The 25,982-nt window shown below is 44.3% G+C and overlaps 1 protein-coding gene across 8 annotated transcripts in view; it reads left to right on the plus strand.

Annotated features, from left to right (window-relative positions):
• Nucleotides 1-2,106: 2,106 nt before the first annotated feature.
• Nucleotides 2,107-25,982, plus strand: part of Tipin (TIMELESS interacting protein) — a 51,038-nt gene continuing 27,162 nt past the window's right edge. For 6 of the 8 annotated variants that reach the window (XR_015048972.1, XM_021171474.3, XM_021171475.3 and 3 more), the window contains exons 1-4: nt 17,710-17,761; nt 23,158-23,293; nt 25,004-25,076; nt 25,664-25,739. Coding sequence is in view for 7 of the 8 variants with exons in the window: in XM_021171474.3 (XP_021027133.1) it covers nt 23,164-23,293; nt 25,004-25,076; nt 25,664-25,739 (279 nt within the window). In the remaining variant the exon portion in view is untranslated. Of the gene's footprint in view, nt 2,149-13,886; nt 13,993-17,709; nt 17,762-23,157; nt 23,294-25,003; nt 25,077-25,663; nt 25,740-25,982 lie in introns of those variants that run through there. The other 2 variants (XM_085844704.1, XM_021171473.2) reach the window with 2 other exon arrangements.

Consider the following 25,982-nt stretch of genomic DNA (forward strand, 5'->3'; position numbering starts at 1 on the left):
CCTGCTCTTTAAAAAAATTAATTTTGTATTATTTTTAATTGTGTGCAGGTGCATGTGTGTGCATGTGCACATGAATGAAGGTGTTCTTGGAAGCCATAGGGTTCAGATCTCCTGGAACTGGAGTTATAGGCAGTTGTGAGGTAGCTGACACATTCTACAAACAAAGTTTCAGGACAGCCAGGACTATCAGAGAAACCCGAAAACCTAGATAGATAGATAGATAGATAGATAGATAGATAGATAGATAGATAGATAAGATAGATAGGCAGGCAGACAGGCAATAGATAAAATGCAGACATGGGTTCTAGGAACCACACTCATACTCTCGGGAAGAGCAGCAAGTGTTTTTCGCTGCTGAGCCTATCTCCAGTCCTACTGGCTGTTCTTGCAGAGGACCCAGGTTCAATTCTCATCACCTACAACATGTCATGTTACAAAGGTCTGTAACTCTAGTTCCAGGTGAACCAATAGCCTCTTCTGGCCTCCACAGGCACCAAGGCATGCAAACGGTGTGCACTTGCATACATACATGCATACATACGTTCAGGCAAAACATTTATACATAATAAATGAACAAATAAATAACAATCTTTTTTTAAAAAGCTTCTGATAGATAGGTGGGCTAGAGAGATGGCTTAGTGCTTAAGAGCACTGAATGTTCTTCCTAGAGGTCCTGAGTTCAAATTTCAGCAACCACATGGTGGCTCACAACTATCTGTAATGAGAGCTGACGCCCTCTTCTGGTATGTCTGAAAATAACAGTGTATTCATCACATACATAAAAATAATAAAATAAATCTTTTTTAAAAAAACTCCTGGGCCGGGCGTGGTGGCCCAAGCCTTTAATTCTAGCACTCGGGAGGCAGAGGCAGGTGGATCTCTGAGTTCGAGTTCCAGGCCAGCCTGGTCTACAAAGTGAGTTCCAGGACAGCCAGGACTATACAGAGAAACCCTGTCTTGAAAACACAAACAAACAAACAAACAAAAACAAACAAACAAAAACAAAAAAACCTCCTGTGGCCAGTGTGGTGGTGCACACCTTTAATCCCAGCAGAATCAGGCAGATTTCTGAGTTCGAAGCCAGCCTGGTCTACAAAGTAAATTCCAGGACAGCCAGGGCTATACAGAGAAACCCTGTCTCGAAAAACCAAAAACAAGCCGGGCGTGGTGGGGCACGCCTTTAATCCCAGCACTCCGGAGGCAGAGGCAGGCGGATTTCTGAGTTCGAGGCCAGCCTGGTCTACAAAGTGAGTGCCAGGACAGCCAGGGCTACACAGAGAAACCCTGTCTCGAAAAACCAAAAAAAAAAAAAAAAAGAAAAAAAGAAAAAGAAAAACCAACAACAACAAAAACCCTAAAAAACAAAAACAAAACTCCTGCGGGGCAGTAGTGGCACATGCCTTTAATCCCAGCACTTGGGAGGTAGAGGCAGGTGGATTTGTGAGTTTGAGGCCAGCCTGGTCTACAGAGTGAGTTCCAGGACTTAGGAACTCTGGAAGAGCAGTTAGTGCTCTTGAGTGCTGAGCCATCTCTCAGCCCTTATTTTTATTTTCATTTTTATTGTTTTTAAGATTTCTTTATTGTTATATGTAAATACACTGTAGCTATCTTCAGACACACCAGAAGAGGGCATCAGATCTCATTAGGGATGGTTGTGAGCTACCATGTGGTTGCTGGGATTTGAACTCAGGACCTTCAGAAGAGCAGTCAGTGCTCTTAACCGCTGAGCCATCTCTACAGCCCCTATTTTTATTTTTTAGCATATGTTTGTATGTCTGTGTTTGTATGTAAGTGCTCTTAACTGCTGAGCCATCTCTCCAACCCCAAGTCTCCCACTCTTTCTTTAAATGTAAGTCCAGTATCAGATGCTGGTGTGGGCTTCAATTCCAAAGGTCTCTAATTCAAAGAAAGTCTAGAAAAGAGCTGTGATGGTTTGTATAAACTCAGCCCAGGGAGTGGCCCTAACAGAAGGTGTGGCCCTGTTGGAGTAGGTGTGGCTTGTTGGAGCAGGTGTGTCACTATGGGTGTGGGCTTTAAGACCCTCAGTCCAGCTGCCTGTAAGTCAGTGTACTGCTGGCAGCCTCCAGAGGAAGATGTAGAACTCTCAGCTCCTCCTGCACCATGATAATGGACTGAACCTCTAAACCTGTAAGCCAGCCCCTATTGAATGTTTTTCCTATAAGAGTTGCCTTGGTCATGGTGTCTGTTCACAGCAGTAAAACTCTAAGACAAGAGCAAAGATAAGTCCTATATGGGTCGGCAAAAACCTAGTTACATGATATCACCATTGTAAAATAAACAAGTCATATATTCTGGGGCTGTTCCAGTATAGTAATCTAGCACACTGTAGAAAAGAGATTTCTTGCTCCTAGACAGCACATAAAACTATAAAATACACCCGGGTACCAATAATTACAGTTTCCAATATCTTAAAATATGAACAAGGTCCAGATTGTGTGTCATGCGGTTCATTGCTGGAGATAGGTTATTTCTCTGCCACCAGGGAAATGAGCCAAACCTTTTTTTTTTTGGGGGGGGGGTGGTGAGACAGGGTTTCTCTGTATAACCCTGACTGTTCTAGAACTCACTCTGTAGACCAGGCTGGCCTCCGACTCAGAAATCCTCCTGCCTCTGCCTCCCAAGCGCCGGAATTAAAGGCGTGGGCCACCACTATCCTGTGAAATGTGCCGATTTAAACCAGATTATATTATTTTAAAGGCAGGTTTATTGGGCAACTGCTCTTGAGTTGGGAAGTTCACCGACCAAGGAAAGGGACAGGTTAGGGCCTGGAAAGTTCAGGGTTGGGGGCAGAGTACACCAGGTAGGGACTGTGGGATGGCGGGAGAACCTGGAAGGCAGGTCTGCTTTGGTAGGTAAAACCTGCACTTCGGGCTCTTGTTCCGAGGAAATCAGACAGTTCCGCCTGAGCGTCCCTTCTCACCGCCTCCAGATCCAGATCCTGCAGCTCAAATAGTCACTGCCCTCATTTCCATTTCCTGTCTGCAGTCTTTGCAAAGCACTTGGCGGGAAGAGGATGATGAAGGAATTTCCCACAGAGTAGAAAAAGGCGTGATAGAGGAGAAGGGCGGGGCAGCCATGACAAACATTTGGGTGAATGCTCTGGCAAAGAGATTGGAGCTCTGTTTAATCTCTGACCAGATTTGAAAATAAGGGGATTGGGAATCCTGTATTTGGATTGCAAAGGAAGAAAGACTTCTCTCAAAGATGCTAGTATGCCCTGAGTAGCTTCTTCCACTGTGCTTGCTACACAAGAGTAAAAACCAAAACCAAAACCAAACCAAACAAACAACAATGCAGAGTACCACAGCAGGACATCTGCCATCCAGAGCAAGTGTCCCCACCCCCGCTCTGGGCTCCTCCAAAGATGCTACAGGACCTGGCATCCTGCCTGACTTAGGCCACATCCTTAGACAGTGGCTAAGCTCACATCTGCTGGAGCATCTCCCTTTAAAATAAGGATAAGTGACAGCCGGGCGTGGTGGCGCACGCCTTTAATCCCAGCACTCGGGAGGCAGAGGCAGGCGGATTTCTGAGTTCGAGGCCAGCCTGGTCTACAAAGTGAGTGCCAGGACAGCCAGGGCTACACAGAGAAACCCTGTCTCGAAAAACCTAAAAAAAAAAAAAAAAAAGGATAAGTGACTATTAAAAAATGGTTCTCAGGGGTTGGAGAAAGGGTTCAGCGGCTAAGAGCACTGACTGTTCTTCCAGAGGTCCTGAGTTCAATTCCCAGCAACCACATGGTGGCTCACAACCATCTGTAATGGGATCTGATGCCCTCTTCTGGTGTGTCTGAAGAGAGTGAAAGTGTACTCATATACATAAAATAAATAAATCTTTTTTAAAAAAATGGTTCTCAGCCGGGCGAGGTGGCGCACGCCTTTGATCCCAGCACTTGGGAGGCAGAGGCAGGCGGATTTCTGAGTTCGAGGCCAGCCTGGTCTACAAAGTGAGTTCCAGGACAGCCAGGGCTACAGAGAAACCCTGTCTCGAAAAACCAAAAAAAAAAAAAAAAAAAATGGTTCTCAAGGGGCTAAAGAGATGGCTCGGCAGTTAAGAGGTTCTGAGTTTGGTTCCCAGCAACCACAAGGTGTCTCACAACCATTTGTAATGGGATCTGGCACGCAGGTGTACAGGCCAATACAGCACTCATATACATAAAATAAATATTAAAAAAAAGGTTATCAAGAGTTGGAAGAGGCCGGGCGTGGTGGCGCACGCCTTTAATCCCAGCACTCGGGAGGCAGAGGCAGGCGGATTTCTGAGTTCGAGGCCAGCCTGGTCTATAAAGTGAGTGCCAGGACAGCCAGGACTACACAGAGAAACCCTGTCTCGAAAAACCAAAAAAAAAAAAAAAAAAAAAAAAAGAGTTGGAAGAGATGGCTCAGAGGTTAGGACCCTGGTTCAATTCCCAGCACCTACATAGCAGTTTACACCTGTTTGTAACTCCAATTCCAGGAGAGCTGGCACCCTCACATAGTCATAAATACCGGCAAAACACCAAAGTACATTAAAAATAAATAAATCTAAAAAAATAAAAATAAAAACCAACCAACAAAAAAAGATTATCAAAATACCCCCAAGTGGCTTCATTGCAGTTGGAATGGCTGACCCAAGGACCCGAGGAAGCAGTTGTGTCTCCTAGGAGGCAGGGGCCATCTGCCTCTGGCTTCACACGTGACTTACTCAGCAGGAGCAGCTGCAAGGTTGACAGGACCATAAATACCCAGGTAATGGATTATACTTCTAAAATGCTTAAAATTTAGCTCCCAGCCGGGCGGTGGTGGAGCACGCCTTTAATCCCAGCACTTGGGAGGCAGAGGCAGGCGGATTTCTGAGTTCGAGGCCAGCCTGGTCTACAAAGTGAGTTCCAGGACAGCCAGGGCTATACAGAGAAACCCTGTCTCGAAAAACCAAAAAAAAAAAAAAAAAAAAAAAAAAAAAAAAAAAAATTTAGCTCCCGCCTAGCATGTTTGTACAGTCTCCAAATCCCAGGTAAGGTCAAATCAAGGTCAACCTGGTCGATACAGTGTTTTCCAGACCAGCATGTGCTGCACATACACATACAATCAAAACACTCATCCAAATAAAAAAATTAAGTAAATATTTCAAAATGAAAATAAACATTAGGCTGGGCGTGGTGGCACACGCCTTTAATCCCAGCACTCGGGAAACAGAGGCAGGCGGATTTCTGAGTTCGAGGCCAGCCTGGTCTACAAAGTGAGTTCCAGGACAGCCAGGGCTACACAGAGAAACCCTGTCTCAAAAAACCAAAAAAAAAAAAAAAAAAAGAAAACAAACATTAACTAAAAAATTGAAGTACTTTTCTATTATATCCCTGGTGCATATAACTCAAGTTTAAAACTTAACTTTGGAGGAATATGCATGAATTTTTTTTTTTTCTGGTTTTTTGAGACAGTGTTTCTCTGTGTAGCCCTGGCTGTCCTGGAACTCACTCGGTACACCAGACTGGCCTCAGAAATCAGCCTGCCTCTGCCTCCCAAGTACTGGAATTAAAGGTGTGCACCACCACTGCCCGGGTACTCATGAATTGTGATGTGTTTATAAAAAGATAAAGAGAGGGAGGTATGTTCTATGGAGGTGTGGTGAGGTATGGGGGAAGGGGGTGCCTCTGCGGGCCCATGCCTCAGAAGGAGGCATCCCTTCCTTCTGAGGGACCAGCCACAGGACAGTATAGTATAGAGAATAGAGTTTATTCAGGGCATAGGGAGAGGGGTTAAGAGGGTAGTAGAGGCAGAGAAAGGCAGACAGAGTAGAAAGGTAGAAAAGTAGAGGCCAGCCATGAACACGGGGAGAGAGGGAGAAGGGAAGGGGGAGGGGGCGAGGGGACAGAGCAGTAGCAAGAAGGAAAGAGCAAGAGACAAAGAGGGCAAGAGAGGAGGGGGCAAGCAGCCCCTTTTATAATGGGTCAGGCCTACCGAGCTGTTGCCAGGTAACCGTGGGATGGAGCTTAGACAGAATGCTAACAAGTTGTGTGTTAGAGGACAGGTGATTCCTCTGGCCTGTCCTCAGGGACTTAGCAATTGCTTATGTCATGGCCTGCTGCCTCCAGGTGGGACAGCAGGTGTGTGAAACTGGATAAAAGGACTGTCAGCCACCCCAGGCCCCAATCTCTGTTTCTAGTATTCTTTCTCTGTCTGTCTCTGTCTCTGTCTGTCTCTCTCTCTCTCTCTTTCTCTCTCTCGTGTATGTGTGTGTGTGTGTGTATCTGTGTGTCTGTCTGTATCTCTCTCATCTGTCTGTATCTCTCTCCTCTGTGTGTGTGTGTCTGCTGTCTCTCCTCTGTGTGTCTGTCTCTCCTCTCTCTCTCTCTCTCTCTCTCTCTCTCTCTCTCTCTCTGTAAATAGTGTGCTCTTGCTGAGAGAAGATGCTCTCCCATCTATCTGCCTGTCCACATGCCCACTCATCTGCCTGTCTCCTTCCCTGGTCCTCACTCCTCTCCCTTCCCCCAATAATCCTTTCACTCCAGATCTGGTGCACAGCATCATTACTCAGTGGCACACCTTGGCATGGGCCTGCCAAAGGAACCCCCCCCCCCTCACAGCATTAAATTTCACAACCACGTTCAAATTATGCTACATCCTGCAGGGCTGGAAACCTGACTGTGTCAACACAGAAGTGAAGAAATTGCAGACAATGGAAGGAACAACAGACACACAGGCTGGGATCATGTGGGCTTTGCTTGCTGACGGAGGCCACCTACTACATGACTTGGAAAAATCACACTTTGTCTGTGGATTACAAAGAGGAGGGGTTAGCTGGTCCCCAGGGGACGTGTCTGTAGTGCAGCCTCGGAAGCCTCGGAAGCCTCGGTGAAGAGGAACTACAAGACTTTCTGTACCCTGGCTTTAGTGAAAGGTCAGTTGTTTCTCAGCACTGACCAGAGAAGGCTTCGCTCTTCCCGTGGGCTGAGAATAGTGCCCTTGTCAATGATAACATTCTCTCAGGGTTTCATCTGCTCCTCACACAGATTTGTGTGCAACAGATACTCATTTCAGCATTAACACACACACACACAATGTGATTTTTCTTCACTTGAGAGGAACTGTAAGATGTTGACAGGCTGGGCTGCTGTTGTGCACGCCTTTGATCCCAGCATTCTGGAGGCAGAGGCAGGCAGATCTATCTCTGCGAGTCCTATGATCATTTCTGATCGTTCTGTTAAGCTATGTATCCTGCTGTATTTTGTCCTTATTGACAGAGTTGGGGAGGAAGATCAGTCAGTAACGTGCTTGCTGCACAAGAATGAGGACCTCGCTGGGTGGCTGCAGTGCACGCCTTTAATCCCAGCACTCGGGAGGCAGAGGCAGGTCAGGGCTAGCCTGGTCTACAGATTGAGTTCCCAAAAGAACAACAACAATTGAGTCTAGACCTCGGACTCCCATGGAGTAAATAAACAGATCCGTAGGTTGGTTTTGGACCTCAAGACCAAGGTTTATTTTACATATCAAAGCAGACCTGGTTTCCGGGTTCTCCCAGCAACCCTCAGTCCCTACCTGGTATATCCTGCACCCATCTCTGAACTTTCCAAACTAGGGACTAGGCTGCCCTTCCCCCAGAGATTCTTCCCTATGTAATCCAGATAATTTGCGTGCTCCCTCCCTCCCTCTCCCTCCTCCCTCCTCTCTCCTTTTTTTTTTTTTTAAGATTTATCTATTATATCTTAAGCACACTGTGGCTGACCTCAGACACACCAGAAGAGGGCATCAGAAGAGGGCGGTTGTGAGCCACCATGTGGCCGCCGGGACCCGAATTCGGGACCTCTGGAAAAGCAGTCAGTGCGCTTAACCGCTGAGCCTTCTCTCTCTTTGAGCACTCCCTTTATCTCTTTTTCCCAACCCCCAATCACCATGGTGACTTCCGTGACCTCTGTCCCTGGGGCCAGTGTACTCGCCTGAGAACAGCTTCCCAATAAACCTGTCTTTAATATATTCTAATCTGGTTTGAATTGGTTTATTTCACCGCCCGTGGAGAAAAAAACTTAACAAGTAGATAGCGAGGTAGAGAGGTAGACAGACAGACAGAATGCTGAGACAGACGGATTGCCAGAGACAGAGAGATTGCTGGATTGGCCCACCAGTCTGCTGAATGGTTGTGACTAGCTCGAAGGTATCGATCGCCCTCTTCTGGCCTCTACTGACACTGCATTCAATGTCCACCAATTCCTTTCTTTTACACACACACACACACACACACACACACACACACACACACACACACACACACAAATAATTAAAAATAAAATTTAAACACTTGTTTTCAAAACAGCTTCTCCATAAAGCCTCGACTGTCCTGGTCACTCTGTAGACCAGGCTGGCCTCGAACTTAGAAATTCTGCCTCCGGAGTGCTGGAATTAAAGGTGTGTGCTACCAATACCAACTAAAAATCTTTTAAACACAAAAGAGTGAGCCAGTGGTTGGCAGTGTGACAAAGTGGTGGAGCATTTGCCCAGCATTAATGAGGACAGGAATTGTGGCCTTTCTGTAAAATAATATCCTACTCAGCAACTAATAATTATTAACATATACAACATGTGTGAATCTTAAAGTAACCAAGCAGAATGAAAGAAGCCATGCACCAAATAGGTTCTTATCGTACAATTTCATTTATTGAACATTCTAAATGTTTAAAACCGTCTCTTTCTGGGCATGGTGGTATATGCCTTTAATTCCAGCACTTGGGAAGCAGAGACAGGTGGATCTCTGTGAGTTGGAGGCCACCCTGGTCTACAAACAAGCCTCAGGTCTTACTATTGAAACTGGAAGAAGAGTCCAAGTTCAAGTTCTGAGGCCAAGACCACTATAGAACCTCCCACTGAATTTGTAGGGATCCCAGGAGGGCCCTCAGTTTCCACAAGGGGACTGAGGTCACTTGCATTGGCCTATGAGGAGAAGGGGAAGTCCTTTGATACAGTTGGCCCCAGTGCCCTCCAGTGGGCACGGTTTCCAGCTGCAGGAACTGGAACCCTCTCCTTTTGCTGGCAACAATTCCAGAAAGAAACCCCTAGGCCCTGCTGAGATGTCAGATTCACTTAGACACCCCTCACTCAGCCTTCTTTAGTTCTGAGCTCTCCATTCAGTGCAGACCCAAGGACTAGCAATCACGTCTGCAAATACCTCCTCTCTTTTACGTTTTTCTCTCCACTGCATTTAGTCGCCAGAACCTCAACTCTGCTGTGACTAGGTCATCTTCTCAGATCCTGGCTTTCTCTCACAAACCTAACACGCCTCCACATCAACTCCTACGGGAGTGAACTGGCCCACTTTCCCATCAGATGCCACCAGCTCCATCTGTGACCTAGATCCCATTGCCTCTTGTCTTTTCAGGTCTTTGCTCCTTAAATTAACATATGTGTGTGTGTGTGTACACACATATATATATGAATACATACATATATATTGCATACATACACATGGTCAGAGGCAGTGCTGCACACAGTTGCACAACTAGAAATCAACTAGCAATTTTCCAAACATCTACCCATAAAAGGGATGTTAAATAAATTGTGGTGTAGTGTACAACCATGGATATTTTCTGAACAGCTAAATGCAACAAAGTGAAGGCACCACAGGACAAAATATGGAAAAGAAAAAGTGAGCCCAAACAGAAACCATACACCCTGGTGGTGTTGTTGTTGTTTTTGTTTTTTTTTTTTTGGTTTTTTGTTTTGTTTTGTTTTTTCGAGACAGGGTTTCTCTGTGTAGCCCTGGCTGTCCTGGCATTCACCTTGTAGACCAGGCTGGCCTCGAACTCAGAAATCCGCCTGCCTCTGCCTCCCAAGTGCTGGAATTAAAGGAGTGCACCACCACCACCTGGCTTGCTGTTGTTTACTAAGGACAGAGGCAAGTGCTATCCGCTGTGTGGGGTGTGGTGGTGCATATCTTCAGTTTCTGGTTCTCCTGGGGGTGGCAGGCAAAGGGAGGTCGAGCTCTGTGAGTTCCAGGCAAGCCTGGTCTACATAGCAAGTTCCAGGACAGCCACATCTCCATAGTAAGACCCATGTAAAGAACATGAAACAAAAAAAGGAACAAAAGAAACAAAACAAGAGCCGGGCGTGGTGGCGCACGCCTTTAATCCCAGCACTCGGGAAGCAGAGGCAGGTGGATTTCTGAGTTCGAGGCCAGCCTGGTCTACAAAGTGAGTTCCAGGACAGCCAGGGCTATACAGAGAAACCCTGTCTCGAAAAACCAAAAAAAAAAAAAAAAAAAAAAAAAAAAAAAAGAAACAAAACAAAAAACAGAAAGAAAAACCTCACCTCCCTCCCTCCCCCAAATAAAACAACACAAAGTAGCAACAACAAAACACAAGAATTCTGAGCTGGAGAGTAGTGGCTCAGTGGTTAAAACCACTTGCTGCTCTTGCAGAAGCTAGGGTTCAGTTCCCAGCACCCACATGGTAGCCTATAACTGCTGGGAACTCCAGCTCCAGGGAAATTCCAAGCCTTCTGGCCTCCTTGGGAACCTGTATGTACGTGACACATGTACAGGCAAACACACATGTACACATAAAAACAAACAGACAAAAAATGAATACAGAAAGAAAGAGAGGCTTGGGAGATTGCTGAGGGTTATAGAGCATGCTTTCCTCTTCCAAAGGACCCTTCATTCTGGGCCTTGCCTCCACAGGGCGGCTCACAGCTGCCTGTAGCCCCAGTTCTGAGAGATACAATGCCCTCTTCTGGCCTCTTTGGGCACTGCACAAACATTTATTCACATACTTAGGTGCAAAAATCCTCATACACATAAAAAATAATATAAAAATGTGAAGAAAGCCGGGCGTGGTGGCGCACACCTTTAATCCCAGCACTTGGGAGGCAGAGGCAGGCGGATTTCTGAGTTCGAGGCCAGCTTGGTCTACAGAGTGAGTTCCAGGACAGCCAGGGCTACACAGAGAAACCCTGTCTCGAACCACCCCCCCCCCCTCCAAATGTGAAGAAAGCAAGTGATAATGAATAAAGTATCATTTGTATTTATATATAAAATGATACATATATTCCTAAAATATTTTCAGAAGGAGTGGTAAATGGGGGTCTGAGAGTCAGTTCATTCATTAATATCATGTAGAGTCCCACCGAGTTCTATTCTGTTCCGAGCACCCACAAAAGACAGCTCACAAACACCTGCCACTACAACTTGAGGGGATCCCACCCCGCTGGCCTCCCTGGGCACCTAAATTCATGTGCATTTGCCCACACACAGACACATAATTAATATTAAACATGAAAAATAAGAAATCTGGGTATAGTGAGGAGCACCATTAATCTCAGCAGGCTAGCCTGAGCTATGTAGTAATATTCTGTTAAAAAAGAAAGAAAGAGAGGAAGAAAAAAAGAAAGGAAGGAAGGAAGAAAGAAAGGGGGCTTGGAGAGATGGCTCACCAGTTAAGAGTCTTAACTGCTTAAGCAGTTAAGATGTCTGCTCTTCCAGAGTTCCCAAGTTCAATTCCAAGCAACCACATGATGACTCACAACCATCTGTAATGGGATCTGATGCCTTCTTCTGGCATGCAGGTGTACATCCAGACAGAAAACTCAAAATACAATAAATAAATCTTAAAAAAAGAAAGAGAAAGAGAGGAAGAAAAGAAAATAGAGAGCATTAATAAAGTTAACTCTGGGGCTGGTGAGATGGCTCAGTGGGTAAGAGCACCCGACTGCTCTTCCAAAGGTCCAGAGTTCAAATCCCAGCAACCACATGGTGGCTCACAACCATCCGTAATGAGATCTGGTGCCCTCTTCTGGAGCTGTCTGAAGACAGCTACAGTGTACTTACATATAATAAATAAATAAATCTTTTTTTTTTTTTTTTTTTTTTTTTGGTTTTTCGAGACAGGGTTTCTCTGTGTAGCCCTGGCTCTCCTGGCACTCACTTTGTAGACCAGGCTGGCCTCGAACTCAGAAATCCGCCTGCCTCTGCCTCCCGAGTGCTGGGATTAAAGGCGTGCGCCACCACGCCTGGCTATAAATAAATCTTTAAAAAAAAAAAATTAACTCTGGGCTGGAGAGATGGCTCTGTGGTTAAGAGCACTGACTGCTCTTCTAGAGGTCCTGAGTTCAATTCCCACCAATCACATGGTGGCTCACAACCATCTGTAATGGGATCTGGTGCCCTCTTCTGCATAAATAATAAATAAATAAATCTTTAAAAAATTATTTGTAATGTTCTGTTTTGTTTTTGTTTTTTTGAGACAGGGTTTCTCTGTGTAGCCCTGGCTATCCTGGAACTCACTCTGTAGTCCAGGTTGGCCTGGAACTCAGGAATCTGACTGCCTCTGCTTCCCAAGTGCTGGGATTAAAGGTGTGCACTGCCACCACACAGCTAGAAAATTATTCTTAGAACGATAAAATTACATTTTATTTATTCACATTTATTTATTTAAGTGTGATTCTCTCTCTCTCTCTCTCTGTATGTGTGTGTGTGTGTATGTGTATGTGTGTATGTGTGTGCGTGTGTGTGTATGTATGTGTGCCTGTGTGTGTATGTATGTGTGTGCGTGTGTATGTGTGTGTGCATGTGTGTGTATGTGTGTGCTTGTGTGTGTGTGTGTGTGTGTGTATGTGTGTGTGTGTGTGTGCCACAGCATGTCTGTAGGTCAGTGGATGACTTGGGGAACTTGGTTTTATCTTTCTATCTTAGGCCTAAGAAATCAAACTCAGGTCACAGGCAAGTGCACTTTAGGACTGAGCCATCGTTCTGCCCACCCCCATTTATTTATTTATTTATTTCCTTCGATGCTGCCAGTTGAATCCAGGTCCATTCAGTGGTAAACAATCATTCTACTACTTAGCTATAGCTATGGTTCCATAGAACATATTTTGTAATAGTTTGTATGTATCAAATATGAAAATAAAACATAAATTTTTGTAAAGATTTATTTATTATTATATCTAAGTACACTGTAGCTGTCTTCAGATGCACAAGAAGAGGGCGTCAGCTCTCATTATGGGTAGTTGTGAGCCACCATGTGATTGCTGGGATTTGAACTCAGGACCTTCGGAAGAGCAGTCGGTGCTCTTAACCACTGAGCCATCTCTCCAGCCCCATAAAAATAATTTTTTTTTTTTAGATTTATTTATTTATTATATGTAAGTACACTGTAGCTGTCTTCAGACACTCCAGAAGAGGGCGCCAAATCTCGCTGTGGATGGTTGTGAGCCACCATGTGGTTGCTGGGATTTGAACTCTGGACCTTCGGAAGAGCAGTCGGGTGCTCTTACCCACTGAGCCATCTCACCAGCCCCCATAAAAATATTTTTAAGTGGTCTGGAGAGATAGCTCAGAGGTTAGGAGCACTAGCTCTTCTTCTACAAGTCCTGAGTTCAATTCCCAGCAGCCACACGGTGGCTCACAACCATCTGTAATGAGATCTGACGCCCTCTTCTGGTGTGTCTGTAGACAGCTACAGTGTACTTAGATATAGACTGGAACAACTGGAGCAAGTGGGGTTCACCAGAGCAAACAACCACATAATAGCTCATAACCACCAGTACAGCTACAGTATAATAAATCAGTAAATAAATAAATAAATAAATCTTTAAACTTTGTTTTTGTTTTTTGAGACAGGGTTTTTTTTTTTTTTTTTTTAAGATTTATTTATTTATTATATGTAAGTACACTGTAGCTGTCTTCAGACACTCCAGAAGAGGGCGCCAGATCTCATTGCGGATGGTTGTGAGCCACCGTGTGGTTGCTGGGATTTGAACTCTGGACCTTCGGAAGAGCAGTCGGGTGCTCTTACCCACTGAGCCATCTCACCAGCCCTAAAAAATATTTTTAAAGTTTTAAAATGTATTTATTTTATGTGTATGAATTTAATTTTTCTCTGCATGAATGTCTGTGTTCTCCAGTACCTGCGTACACCTGAAGAGGGCAGCAGATCCCCTGAAATGAGTTACAGATGATTGTGTATTATCATGAAGGTTCTGGAAACTCAACTCCACTTCTCTGGAAGCAGTAAGTGCTCTTAACAGTGGAGCCACCTTTTCGGCTGCGTCTATTCATTCATTCATTCATTCATTTATTCATTCACCAATCGGCTGCATTTATTTATTTATTTATCTATTTATTTATTGGTTTTTCGAGACAGGGTTTCTCTGTGTAGCCCTGGCTGTCCTGGAACTTACTTGGTAGACCAGGCTGGCCTCAGAAATAAAATAAATACACCTTGAAAATGTAGTCATCGGGACAGGAGCAATCCCTTAGCTGATAAAAGCTAAGAACTCAATAACCCGCTTGCCTCTGCCTCCTAAGTGCTGGGATTAAAGGCGTGTGCCACCACCGCCCGGCTTGAGAAAATTTTTTTTATTCATCAATCAATTGTGTGTATTTGTTCCTGTGTGTTCCTGTGTTTGTGTGTGTGTGTGTGTGTATGCATATTGTGGTCCACATGTAGAACTCAAAGAACAACTTTCGCTTAGTGGGTCCCCAGGATTGAACTCTGTCAGACTTGGTGACGAGTGCTTTTATCTGCTAAAGGATTGCTCCTGTCCCGATGACTACATTTTCAAGGTTTATTTATTTTATTTTCTCTGATTGACTATTTATCTCCATTGCACTGGTGTGTGCAATGACCCCAGAGGTCAGGAGAGGGCATCACACCTCCTGGAACTAGAGTTAATAGGTGGTTGTGAGTAGCCATGTGGGTTCTGGGAACAGAACCTAGGTTCCCTGAAAGTGATGAACCAACCTGCCTCCATCTTAGACTTAAAAGCCATCTTATAGTAAGGACAAACTAGGCCCACTCCGGTGTATAATTAAACAGCAGTTTTTCAAGGATTGGGCTATGTAATCTTTCTTTCTTTCTTTCTTTCTTTCTTTCTTTCTTTCTTTCTTTCTTTCTTTCTTTTTTTTGTTTTTCAAGACAGGGTTTCTCTGTGTAGCCCTGGCTGTCCTGGATCTTACTTTGTAGACCAGGCGGGCCTGGAACTCAGAAATCTGCCTGCCTCTGCCTCCGGAGTGCTGGGATTAAAGGCGTGCGCCACCACGCCTGGCTGACCTGTAATCTTAACTACAAATGGTTTTGTACTGCCTGTTCCAGGAAATGGCAGCCACGTGTTTGTTTCAAGAAGTTGTAATAACCATCTTGCAATCCTTCCTTTGGTTCAAAAAGTTATGGCAACTTTGTATGACCATCTTGTAATTATGTCTGTGTTTCAGGAGGGCGATGCGACTAACGTGTCATGCTTGTGTTCTCCTCCTGTAACCCTGCCTATTTCCCCACCAACCCCTCCACCTGCCCCCCCCCGCCCCGCCCCGCCATTGGAAACACCCACCCCAGAGCTTTAAAAACCTTGTCTTCCTCACATCCAAGGCTGATCTCTTTTATTTATATAAGTACACTGTAGCTGTCCTCAGACACTCCAGAAGAGGGAGTCATATCTCGTTACAGATGGTTGTGAGCCACCATGTAGTTGCTGGGATTTGAACTCTGGACCTTCGGAAGAGCAGTCGGGTGCTCTGACCCACTGAGCCATCTCACCAGCCCCAAGGCTGATCTCTTGAACCCCACTTTTAGGTGCGCAGGAATAAAGAAAAAGCTTGCTTTAATTAATTTGGCCATGATGATTTGGATCGGTGTTTTTTCTCCTCCAATCTTTGGAGTTAACACAGGAGCAGGAGATACTCTTAACTGTTGAGCAATCTTTCCAGCCCCACCCAGCTCTGCTTTTATTTTGTATGTGGGTGTGCGGTACAGAATCAGGAGGTGAGCACTGGTCTCTTCCCTCACAATCTCATTGTTAAAAAATACTTCTTTTGGGAGGCAGAGGCAGGCGGATTTCTGAGTTCGAGGCCAGCCTGGTCTACAAAGTGAGTGCCAGGACAGCCAGGGCTACAGAGAAACCCTGTCTCGAAAAACCAAAAAAAAAAAAAAAAAAAAAAAAATACTTCTTTTGGGGCTGGTGAGATGGCTCAGTGGTTAAGAGTGCCGACTGCTCTTCTGAAGGTCCCGAGTTCAGATCCTAGCAACCACATGGTGGCTCACAACCATCTGTAACGAAATCTGATGCCCTCTTCTGGAGTGTCTGAAGACAGCTACAGTGCACTTACATATAATAAATAGATCTTTAAAAAAAAAAAGAGACTTCTTTTATATGTATGGTTGTGTATATATGCCTGTGTACATACATACCCATGCATAAATAAATCTACATACATAAATAAACCATATGTTTACATCTATACATACCCATAACTACATAAATAAACCATTCATATTTACATACATATCCACATATATAAACATACATACATAAACCATGATATACATACATAAATCTACAGAGCGCTTGGTTCTCTGGAGGTCAGAAGAGAGCCTAAGATACCCTGGAATCATACAGGGCTGTGTGTCACTATGTGAGTGCACTAGAGTCCCCTACATGAGCAACATGTACTCTTAATGGTTAAGCCATCTGTATGTCTCTGGCCTCCCCCCACCTCCCCTCCCCTGCCTCTTTGAGACAGGGTCTCTCACTGTGCCTGGAACACATCAGTTAAACCTGGCTGGCTGGCTAGCCAGCTGGAGGAATCCGATTTTTGCCTTCCCAGAACTGGGATTACGGGTAACATCAAGCTGTTTTTTTTTTTTGGTTTTTCGAGACAGGGTTTCACTGTGTAGCCTTGGCTGTCCTGGAACTCACTTTGTAGACCAGGCTGGCCTCGAACTCAGAAATCTGCCTGCCTCTGCCTCCCGAGTGCTGGGATTAAAGGCGTGCGCCACCACGCCCGGCTTCAAGCTGTTTTTTAACCTGGGTATTGGAGATCTGAACTCAGCTCATCATGCAATGTGGGGGAGTCCATTACCCTCTGAGGGATCTCCCCAACCCTGCACTCCCTTTTTGTTGTTTTGAAACAATATCTCACTGTGTAGCACTGGATGGCCTGGAAGTCCAGGGATCTGCCTGAGATTAAAGGTATGCACTGGATTCAATACTTTTAAAGAAAACAGGGAACCCTCTTTTTTTTTGGTTGTTGTTGACATATTTTTTTCTTTCTTAAAGATTTATTTTATGTATGAGTACACTGTAGCTGTTTTCAGACACACCAGAAGAGGGCATCTGATCCTATTATAGATGGTTGTGAGCCACCATGTGGTTGCTGGGGAATCGAACTCAGGACCTCTGTAAGAGCAGTCAGGGCTCTTAGCCACTGAGCCCTCTCTCCAGCTCTTGACATATTTCTTTGGGTCTACACGTCTAACCCTAACGTTACAATCTTTTCTTCATATCTTTATTTAATTAACAAAATTCATAGTCATGGCATTTTGCTATTCTGAAGATAATTTCCCAGCAGTAATTTCCCAGCCAAAGTTGTTTGACACTACGTTTTACTCCTCTACAAATCAGTTTTCTTTTCTTTCTTTCTTTTTATTTCTTGTAGACGCTGGCCTGGAACCTGTGGCGATCCTCCTACCTCAGCCTCCGAGTGCTGGGACTCCAGGCGTGCACAATTATGCCTGGCTTCCATCGTTCGTCTTCTAAACCAGGAGACCTATTTCTGAAGCTAATAAAGCGCCCAGAGAGTGAGGACTCTAAACTCATTGCTGTCCCAGACGTTCCGGGTGGGTAGGCGGGCCTCCGAGCGCGGTGGGCGGGGCTCAGACCCTTAGGCCCCTCCCACGCCTCTTCGCCTACCCTTGGCGCCAAATTTCTCAGCTTGTCTCGCGGAGCCGAGTCTCGCGAGAAGCGGTGTTGGCGCGCTTGGCGGCGGCCGCTGTCTGGGTGAGGTGAGACCGGTTTCTGTGAGCGCAGTTTTTGGAAGTGGAGCCCGGGCTGCAAGGGAGGCGCGGGGCGCGGGGCGCGGGAGATGGGGTCTCACCCAGGAGCCAGGGGCTGAAGAGGAGCGGGCGGAGCGTGTTGGAGGCGCCCGCGGGGCGGGAGGATGGCGGGCCTGCACCGGAGCCGCGCGCACCGACCTAGCTTAGAGGGAGGCTGGGAAGCGGAGGCTAGGGGAGGCGAGGGAGAGGTGACATCCCTAGGGCTGGCGCCGACGGTGGGACGAGAGTGAAGGTGGTGGGACTTCCTTTTGGGCGAGGAGCTCCTGTTTTGACAACTAGGGAAAAGTGGTAGGTTGGAAACAGGTCCGGGAAGGACTTGTGGGTCGGATGTTGAATTTGTCACGTACACTGCTCTGGGAGTTTGAGGACCAGGAGGGGGAAAGAGACTTGACTCGTTAGTGTCTAAAACACGTGTGACAGTTGTCAAGGAGAGAAGGAAGGGCTGTGAACATGTAATTCTTTACAAATACTGAGAGAAACCAGTTTACTGATAAGCCGCACTGTGCTTTTTTTGGTTAATTGCTGGTCATTGTAGTTTTAAGTCCTGTTCTCAAACTCCCATTAGAATGGGACTGAGTGTACTAACTAGATGTTTTGAGGTTTGGGGTGCTTGTTCTGGGCCTGGAACCCAGGCCAAGTGGTCCTAGGTAGAGTTATAATCTACCTTTGGTTCCCACATTTAATGGATCATAAAAGGTACTCAAAGACGTAGCAGTGTATTATCAGGAGCCAGTACTTTGTTTTTATATATTTACGGTCACAAATTTAGAATTGGGGACAGCTAGTAAAGGAGATACAGTGCTGGGGAACAAGCCTTACTGAGTGTGATCCCTGGATCTCATGCAAAGCTGGAAGGAAAGAATTGACTCTACCTACAGAGTCGTTTGCTACTTTGTGGATTCTTTATTCCACCCTTCTCTACCCTTAATCTACCCTTTCAGCTCCCTAAGAAAACGAGAGGATAGGGGGAAAGATGGCAACATTATCCTTACCCTGCAGATGAGTGTCAAGTTCCTTGGCAAGTTTGATCCTCACCTTGAGGATGTGTTATTTCTTGTCTTGCTCACCACTACATAACAAAACCACAGCCAACAGCAAGCAGTCAACCCTGGCCTTTACCCTCTGAAAAGTCCTGAGGATTCGGAACAGCACACTACTGCAGAAGCTATCTGCAGTTAGCAGAATCGCCGTTAGAGCATTAGAGCTCAAGGCCAGTCATATCAGCTGCTGTGGGCAATCTGAAGCAGCCAATTTCCATACCAGGAATTAAAATGAAGAAATAATATTTCTGTGCTTTTTTTTAAAGATTTATTAATTTTATATATGTAAGTATACCGTAGCTGCTTAGACACACCAGAAGAGGGCATTGAATTCCATTACAGATGGTTGTGAGCCACCATGTGGTTGCTGGGAATTGAACCCAGGACCTCTGGAAGAGCAGTCAGTGCTCTTAACTGCTGAGCCATCTCTCCAGCCCATTTCTGTGCTTTTTTTTTTTTTTTTTTTTTTTTAAAAGAAACAACCACTGGGCATGCCTTTAATCCCAGTACTTGGGAGGTAGAGGCAGGTGGATTTCTGAGTTCAAGGCCAGCCTGATCTATAGAGGTGAGTTCCAGGACAGCCAGGGCTACACAGAGAAACCCTGTCTTGAAAAACCAAAAAAAAAAAAAAAAAAAAAAGAAAGAAAAGAAAAAAGAAAACAAACCCCACAATTCCAAAATTGTCATTACAGGTTGTCCTTTGACCTCCCCCCGTGGCACATAATGCACTCTTATTATACATACAGCAAACATAAATTTAAAGAAATAATAAATTTAGAAGTTTTGAGGATGTTTTTAGACATGTTCTGAGTATAATATTTTTAGCTGTTTTTGTTTTTTAAGATTTTTTTTTCACATGAGTACACTGTCTCTGCTGTCTTCAGACACACCAAAAGAGGGCATCAGATCCCATTACAGATGGCTGTGAGCCGCCATGTGGTTGTAGGGAATTGAACTCAGGACCTCTGGAAGAGCAGTCAGTGCTCTTAACAGCTGAGACATCTCTCCAGCCCATATTTTTAGTTTTAATTTAGGAAATTTTGAAGGTTTAAGAATGTGTATCTTGCTGGGCAGTGGTGGCTCACGCCTTTTTTTTTTTTTTTTTTTTTTTTTGGTTTTTCGAGACAGGGTTTCTCTGTATAGCCCTGGCTGTCCTGGAACTCACTTTGTAGACCAGGCTGGCCTCAAACTCAGAAATCTGCCTCCCAAGTGCTGGGATTAAAGGCGTGAGCCACTGCCGGGCGTGGTGGCGCACGCCTTTAGTCCCAGCACTCGGGAGGCAGAGGCAAACAAAAAAACCAAAAAACAAAACAAACAAAAAAGATGAATTATTTTATTTATATGAGTACACTGTAGCTGTCTTCAGACACACTAGAAGAGGACATCAGATGCCATTACAGATGGTTCTGAGCCACCATGTGGTTGCTGGGAATTGAACTAAGGGCCTCTGGAAGAGCAGCTAGAGCTCTTAACCTCTGAGCCATCTCTCCAGCCCTGTTAATTCTTTTTTTTTTTTTTGGTTTTTCGAGACAGGGTTTCTCTGTGTAGCCTTGGCTGTCCTGGCACTCACTTTGTAGACCAGGCTGGCCTCGAACTCAGAAATCCGCCTGCCTCTGCCTCCCGAGTGCTGGGATTAAAGGCGTGCGCCACCACGCCCGGCTCCTGTTAATTCTTATAAGAGAATTCTGGGCCATCAAGATGGCTTGTCAGGGAACAATGCTTGCAGTATATATCTAATGATTTGAACTTACCTCAAGATGGTGAGAGAACTTCTGAAAGCTATTCTTAGGCTTCCACATGTACTCACACACACAGTGTTATTCAATTTAGGAACATTTGAATGGCCGCTTTTCTCTAAGGGTTTCAGGCTGGCCTTGGAATCTGTAACTAGGAAGAACTCTGTTCCTCCTGCTTCTACCTTTGTGTTGGGATTGCAGGCTGTATAACTCTTGGTTTGAGATAGGTTTTCCTGATGAGGTAATGGTTAAAATTTGAGCAAAATTGGAAGTCAGGGAAGAGCTTTCAAAATGCATGTAATGTTAGTACTTGGGAATAGAAGCAGGAAGATCAGGAGTTGGAGGCCAGTTTGGCGTATATAAGACTGTCTTTCAAAATACAAGAGGAGGGCTTGGTGGATGTAAGGGATTTACTGCTCTTGAAAAGGACCTGGGTTCTGTTCCTATCACCTACACCACCACTCAAGACTGCTTGTAACTCTAGTTTCTGGGAAATACAACACCCTTTTGTTTCTTTGAACATGTACACATGCATACTGTATATATACATAGACAAACACACAGGTAAAAATATATCTTTGCCAGGTGGTGGTGGTGCAAAGCTTTAGTTTTAGAACTGGGGAGACAAAGATAAGCAGATTTCTGAGTTTGAGGCCTACCTGGTCTACAGAACAAGTTTCGGGCCATTTGGGAAGACACAGAGAAACCCTGTTTGGGGGGAAAAACCCCAACAAAACAACAAAAATAACTTTGTAACAAACAAACAAACATCTAGATTCTTGACAGTGGAAATGGCTCTTTCAAGGAATTTAAAGAGAGAGAATGAAGTGAAGTTGGCATTATATACATTTTATTCTTTTTTAAAGAGTCTCATGGTCCAGGGCAGCTTTGAACTGCTATGTAGCCAAGACTGACCTTGAGCTCCTGGTTTCCTTTTAAATGCTGGGATTACCGGTGCCACTATGCCTGGCAAAAATTATATTAAGATCTGTGTATTTTAAAGCCTATTTCTCCATACTGAAAAAAAATTTTTTATTCTTTTTTTGAGGCCATGTCTATCTTTCCTGAAACTTGCTATATAGACTATACTGCCTCAACTGAGAGATCTGTCTGCCTCTGCCTTTTGAATGCTAGGATTAACGTGTTCACCATCACATCCAACAACATTGGATTTCTTAAATTGAATTTTAGCATGATGTCAGCTTTACATTTTCAAAAGTTTAGCTAGCTGTAGTGAGAATTCACTGAAAGAGGCAGAAGTGAGTGGAAATAATGGTGTTCTTGAAACAAGAAGTGTTGTGAAGAGGCTATAGAGAAGAGGACAAATATTAAAGGAATATTTAGGAAATTAAATGGATGGGTTATGTTGAGTATAGGGAGGAAGTGTCAAAGATGACTTGTCTTTAACTTGAACAGCTTGATGGGTGTCACTCACTGAATGGAGGGGATTTAGAAATTCAATTTTATAGCCAGGTGGTGGTGGTAGCCGTAGCACATACCTTTGTTCCCAGTTCTGGGTGGGGGTGTGTGGGGGTGGGAACAGAGGTAGACTGATCTGTGAGTTTGAGGCCAGCCTGGTTGGTCTGCAGATCCAGTTCCAGGACAGACAGACAGGGCTACACAGAGAAACCTTGCCTCTAAAAGCACACTCCCATTCAAACCCCCTTACAGTCTACCAGAAAAGAATTTAGTTTTCTGTATGAGATAATAAATGCTGTTGAGACATTTGAAAGCTGCAGAATGGACAGTAGGGATCTGCAGTCCCAAAATAAGGTCTAGGTTGGAAGAATCAAAATTAATAAATCTGGGGATTTGGAGAGATGGTTCAGTGGTTAAGAGCACTGGCTTAACCTCTTAACAGAGGATCTGGGTTTGATTCCCAACCATAAGTTTCTCTGTAACTTGAATTCCAGTGGTGTAATGACTTCTGGTCTTCACAGGCACTGTATGCATGTGGTACACAGACTACACGTATGCAAAACACCCATGTACACAAACATTAAAAAACATGTAAATATTTAGTGGTAGGATTTACATTACAACTCAGTTTTTTTGTTTGTTGTGTTTGTTTTTGTTTTCAAGACAGGGTTTCTCTGTATAGCCTTTGCCCTGGAACTCACTTTGTAGACCAGGTTGACCTCGAACTCAGAAATCCACCTGCCTCTGCCACCATGCCCAGCACAACTCAGTTCTGATGAGTCATTTTCCTTCATACTTAATATCTTCTCTACTTTTTAAAGATGTATGAATTTGAAATGTGGTTTAAGTGTTTGTAACATGGCTTTCACTGTTGGATGGAACTAGATTGTGTGATAGTTAAGACTGTTTGGCTGGGGGGCTGGTGAGATGGCTCAGTGGGTAAGAGCACCCGACTGCTCTTCTGAAGGTCTGGAGTTCAAATCCCAGCAACCATATGGTGGCTCAAACCATCTGTAAGAAGATCTGACTCCCTCTTCTGGAGTGTCTGAAGACAACTACAGTGTACTTACATATAATAAATAAATAAATCTTTTTAAAAAAAAAAGACTGTTTGGCTGGTTAAAAATAACTTTCTTTTTTTCTCCTGGAGGAAAAGATGTTAGAGCAAGAAGAAAATGGCTTGTTTGAAATACCAGATTATGAACATGTAGAAGATGAAACTTTTCCTCCCTTCCCACCTCCGGCCTCGCCAGAGAGAGATCCTGCAGACGCTGAACCTGAGGAAGGTCTGTATCAAGAATGTCACAAAATATCCTTTCATTTGGTGGTTGTTGTTGTTGTTGTTTTGTTTTGTTTTGTTTGTGTTTTTAGCAGGATTTCTCCATATAGTTCAGTCTGTCCTGTAGACTCAGAAGATCCAACTGCCTCTGCTTCCCAAGTTCTAGGATTAAAGGTGTGAGCCACCAAGCTTAGTTGTTGTTTTTTATTATTTTTATTTATTTATTTATTTATTTTTTAAGGTTTGTTTGTTGGTTTGTCTATTTTATGAGTGCACTGTAGCTGTCTTTAACACACCAGAAGAGGGTATCAGATCCCATTACAGATGGTTGTGAGCCACCATGTGGTTGCTGGGAATTGAACTCAGGACCTCTGGAAGAGCAGTCACTGCTCTTAACCGCTGAGCCATTTTTCCAGCCCTGTTTTATTTATTTATTTAAAAAATTTTTAAAAGATATATTTATTATTATATGTAAGTACACTGTAGCAGTCTTCAGACACACCAGAAGAGGGCGTCAGATCTCATTACAGATGGTTGTGAGCCACCATGTGGTTGCTGGGAATTGAAATCAGGACCTCAGGAAGAACAGTCAGTGCTCTTAACTGCTGAGCCATTTCTTCAGCTCCCTGTTGTTTTATTTTTATGTATGTGAGTACACTGTCACTGTCTTTAGACACACCAGGAGAGGACTTCACATCCCATTATTGATGGTTGTGAGCCACCATGTGGGTGCTGGGAGTTGAACTAAGGGCCTCTGGAAGAGCTCTTAACCATTAAGCCACCTCGCCTGCCCTGTATGTTAGTTTTTAAGACAAAGAGCGTGGTGGCGCATACCTTTAATCCCAGCACTCAGGAGGCAGAGGCAGGCGGATTTCTGAGTTTGAGGCCAGCCTGGTCTAGAAAGTGAGTTCCAGGACAGCCAGGGCTACACAGAGAAACCCTGTCTCGTAAAACCAAAAAAAAAAAAGAAAAAGAAAAAGAAAAGAAAAGATAAGAGCTCACAGTGTATCCCAGGCTAGCCTTGCTCTGGCAATCCTGCTGTACCTGCTGAAATGTCCCACATAGTTCTGTGTCAGATTAGCCTAGAAATGATACATTTTGCAAATGATTAAAAAAAAACAAAAACGGGGGCTGGTGAGATAGCTCAGTGGGTAAGAGCACCCGACTGCTCTTCTGAAGGTCCGGAGTTCAAATCCCAGCAACCACATGGTGGCTCACAACCATCCGTAACGAGATCTGATTCCCTCTTCTAGAATGTCTGAAGACAGCTACAGTGTACTTATATATAATAAATAAATAAATATTTAAAAAAAAAAAAAACTGACTGGGTGGTGGTGGCACATTCCTTTCTTCAATCCCAGCACTTGGGAGGCAGAGGCAGGAGGATCTCAATGAACTTGAGGCTAGCCTGGTCTATAGAGCAAGTTACAGGACAGCCAGGGCTACACAAAGAAACCCTGTCTTAAAAACAAACAAACAAAAATAACTATATGTATTTGTGTTTATCTGAATATATGTGGGTACACAGGTGCTACAGTGTGTGCATATGGAGATCAGAGGTCAATTTTTTCTTTTTTTGGTTTTTTGAGACAGGGTTTCTCTGTATAACCCTAGCTGTCCTGGAATTGACTCTGTAGACCAGGCTGGCCTTGAATTCAGAAATCAACTTGGCTCCACAGGACAATTTTTAAGTACTAAATTTTGGTCTGTTTACTAGGATCAGGGAGTGGAGTACCTGTTCCGCCAAAGAGAACAGTTAAGAGGAATCTACCTAAGCTAGATGCTACGAGGTATGGGCATTTACTTTGATACATTTATAGATTTCTACACAGTGTTTTTCTTTTACTATCACAGTCTTTGGTGGGTGATTTAGAGATCAGATAGAGTTCTGTAAAGATTTTTTTCTCCTTTAAACATTTTCTTTTCTTCTTTTTAATGATTGTATTTATTTATTTTATGTATGTGAGTACACTGTTTCGAGACACACCAAAAGAGAGCATCAGATCCCATTACAGGTGGTTGTGAGCCACCGTGTGTTTGCTGGGACTTGAACTCAGGACCTTTGCTCTTAACTGCTGAGCCATCTTTCCAGCCACATAAGATTTATTTATTTATTTTATGTATACGAGTACACCATTCATCTCTTCAGACACACCAGAAGAGGGCATCAGATCCCATTACAGGTGATTGTGCCACTGATTGTGAGCCACTGTGTGGTTGCTGGGAATTGAACTCAGGACCCCTGGAAGAGCAGTCAGTGCTCTTAACCGCTGTGCCATCTCTCCAGCCCCTTGTCTTTTCTAATTCAGGAGGAAATATTTTTTTTCATGGTCTTGGTTTTAATATGGCTAGAAATTCAAAATGTTTCTCTTCACAGATTGACTTCAGAGAGAGGGCTTCCAGCCTTAAGGCATGTGTTTGATAAGACGAAATTCAAGGGGAAGGGTCATGAGGTAAGAAATGTCTGATTGATCTTTATTTATTTATTTTTTTTAAAGATTTATTTATTTATTATATCTAAGTACACTGTAGCTGTCTTCAAACACTCCAGAAGAGGGCACCAGATCTCCTTACGGATGGTTGTGAGCCACCATGTGGTTGCTGGGATTTGAACTCTGGACCTTCGGAAGAGCAGTCGGGTGCTCTTACCCACTGAGCCATCTCACCAGCCCTGATCTTTATTTTTTAGCAGTGGG

This window comes from Mus caroli, unplaced genomic scaffold, assembly GCF_978045245.1.
Source record: "Mus caroli unplaced genomic scaffold, Mus_caroli_1 scaffold_11, whole genome shotgun sequence".
In the NCBI taxonomy this organism is placed as follows: Eukaryota; Metazoa; Chordata; class Mammalia; order Rodentia; family Muridae; genus Mus; species Mus caroli.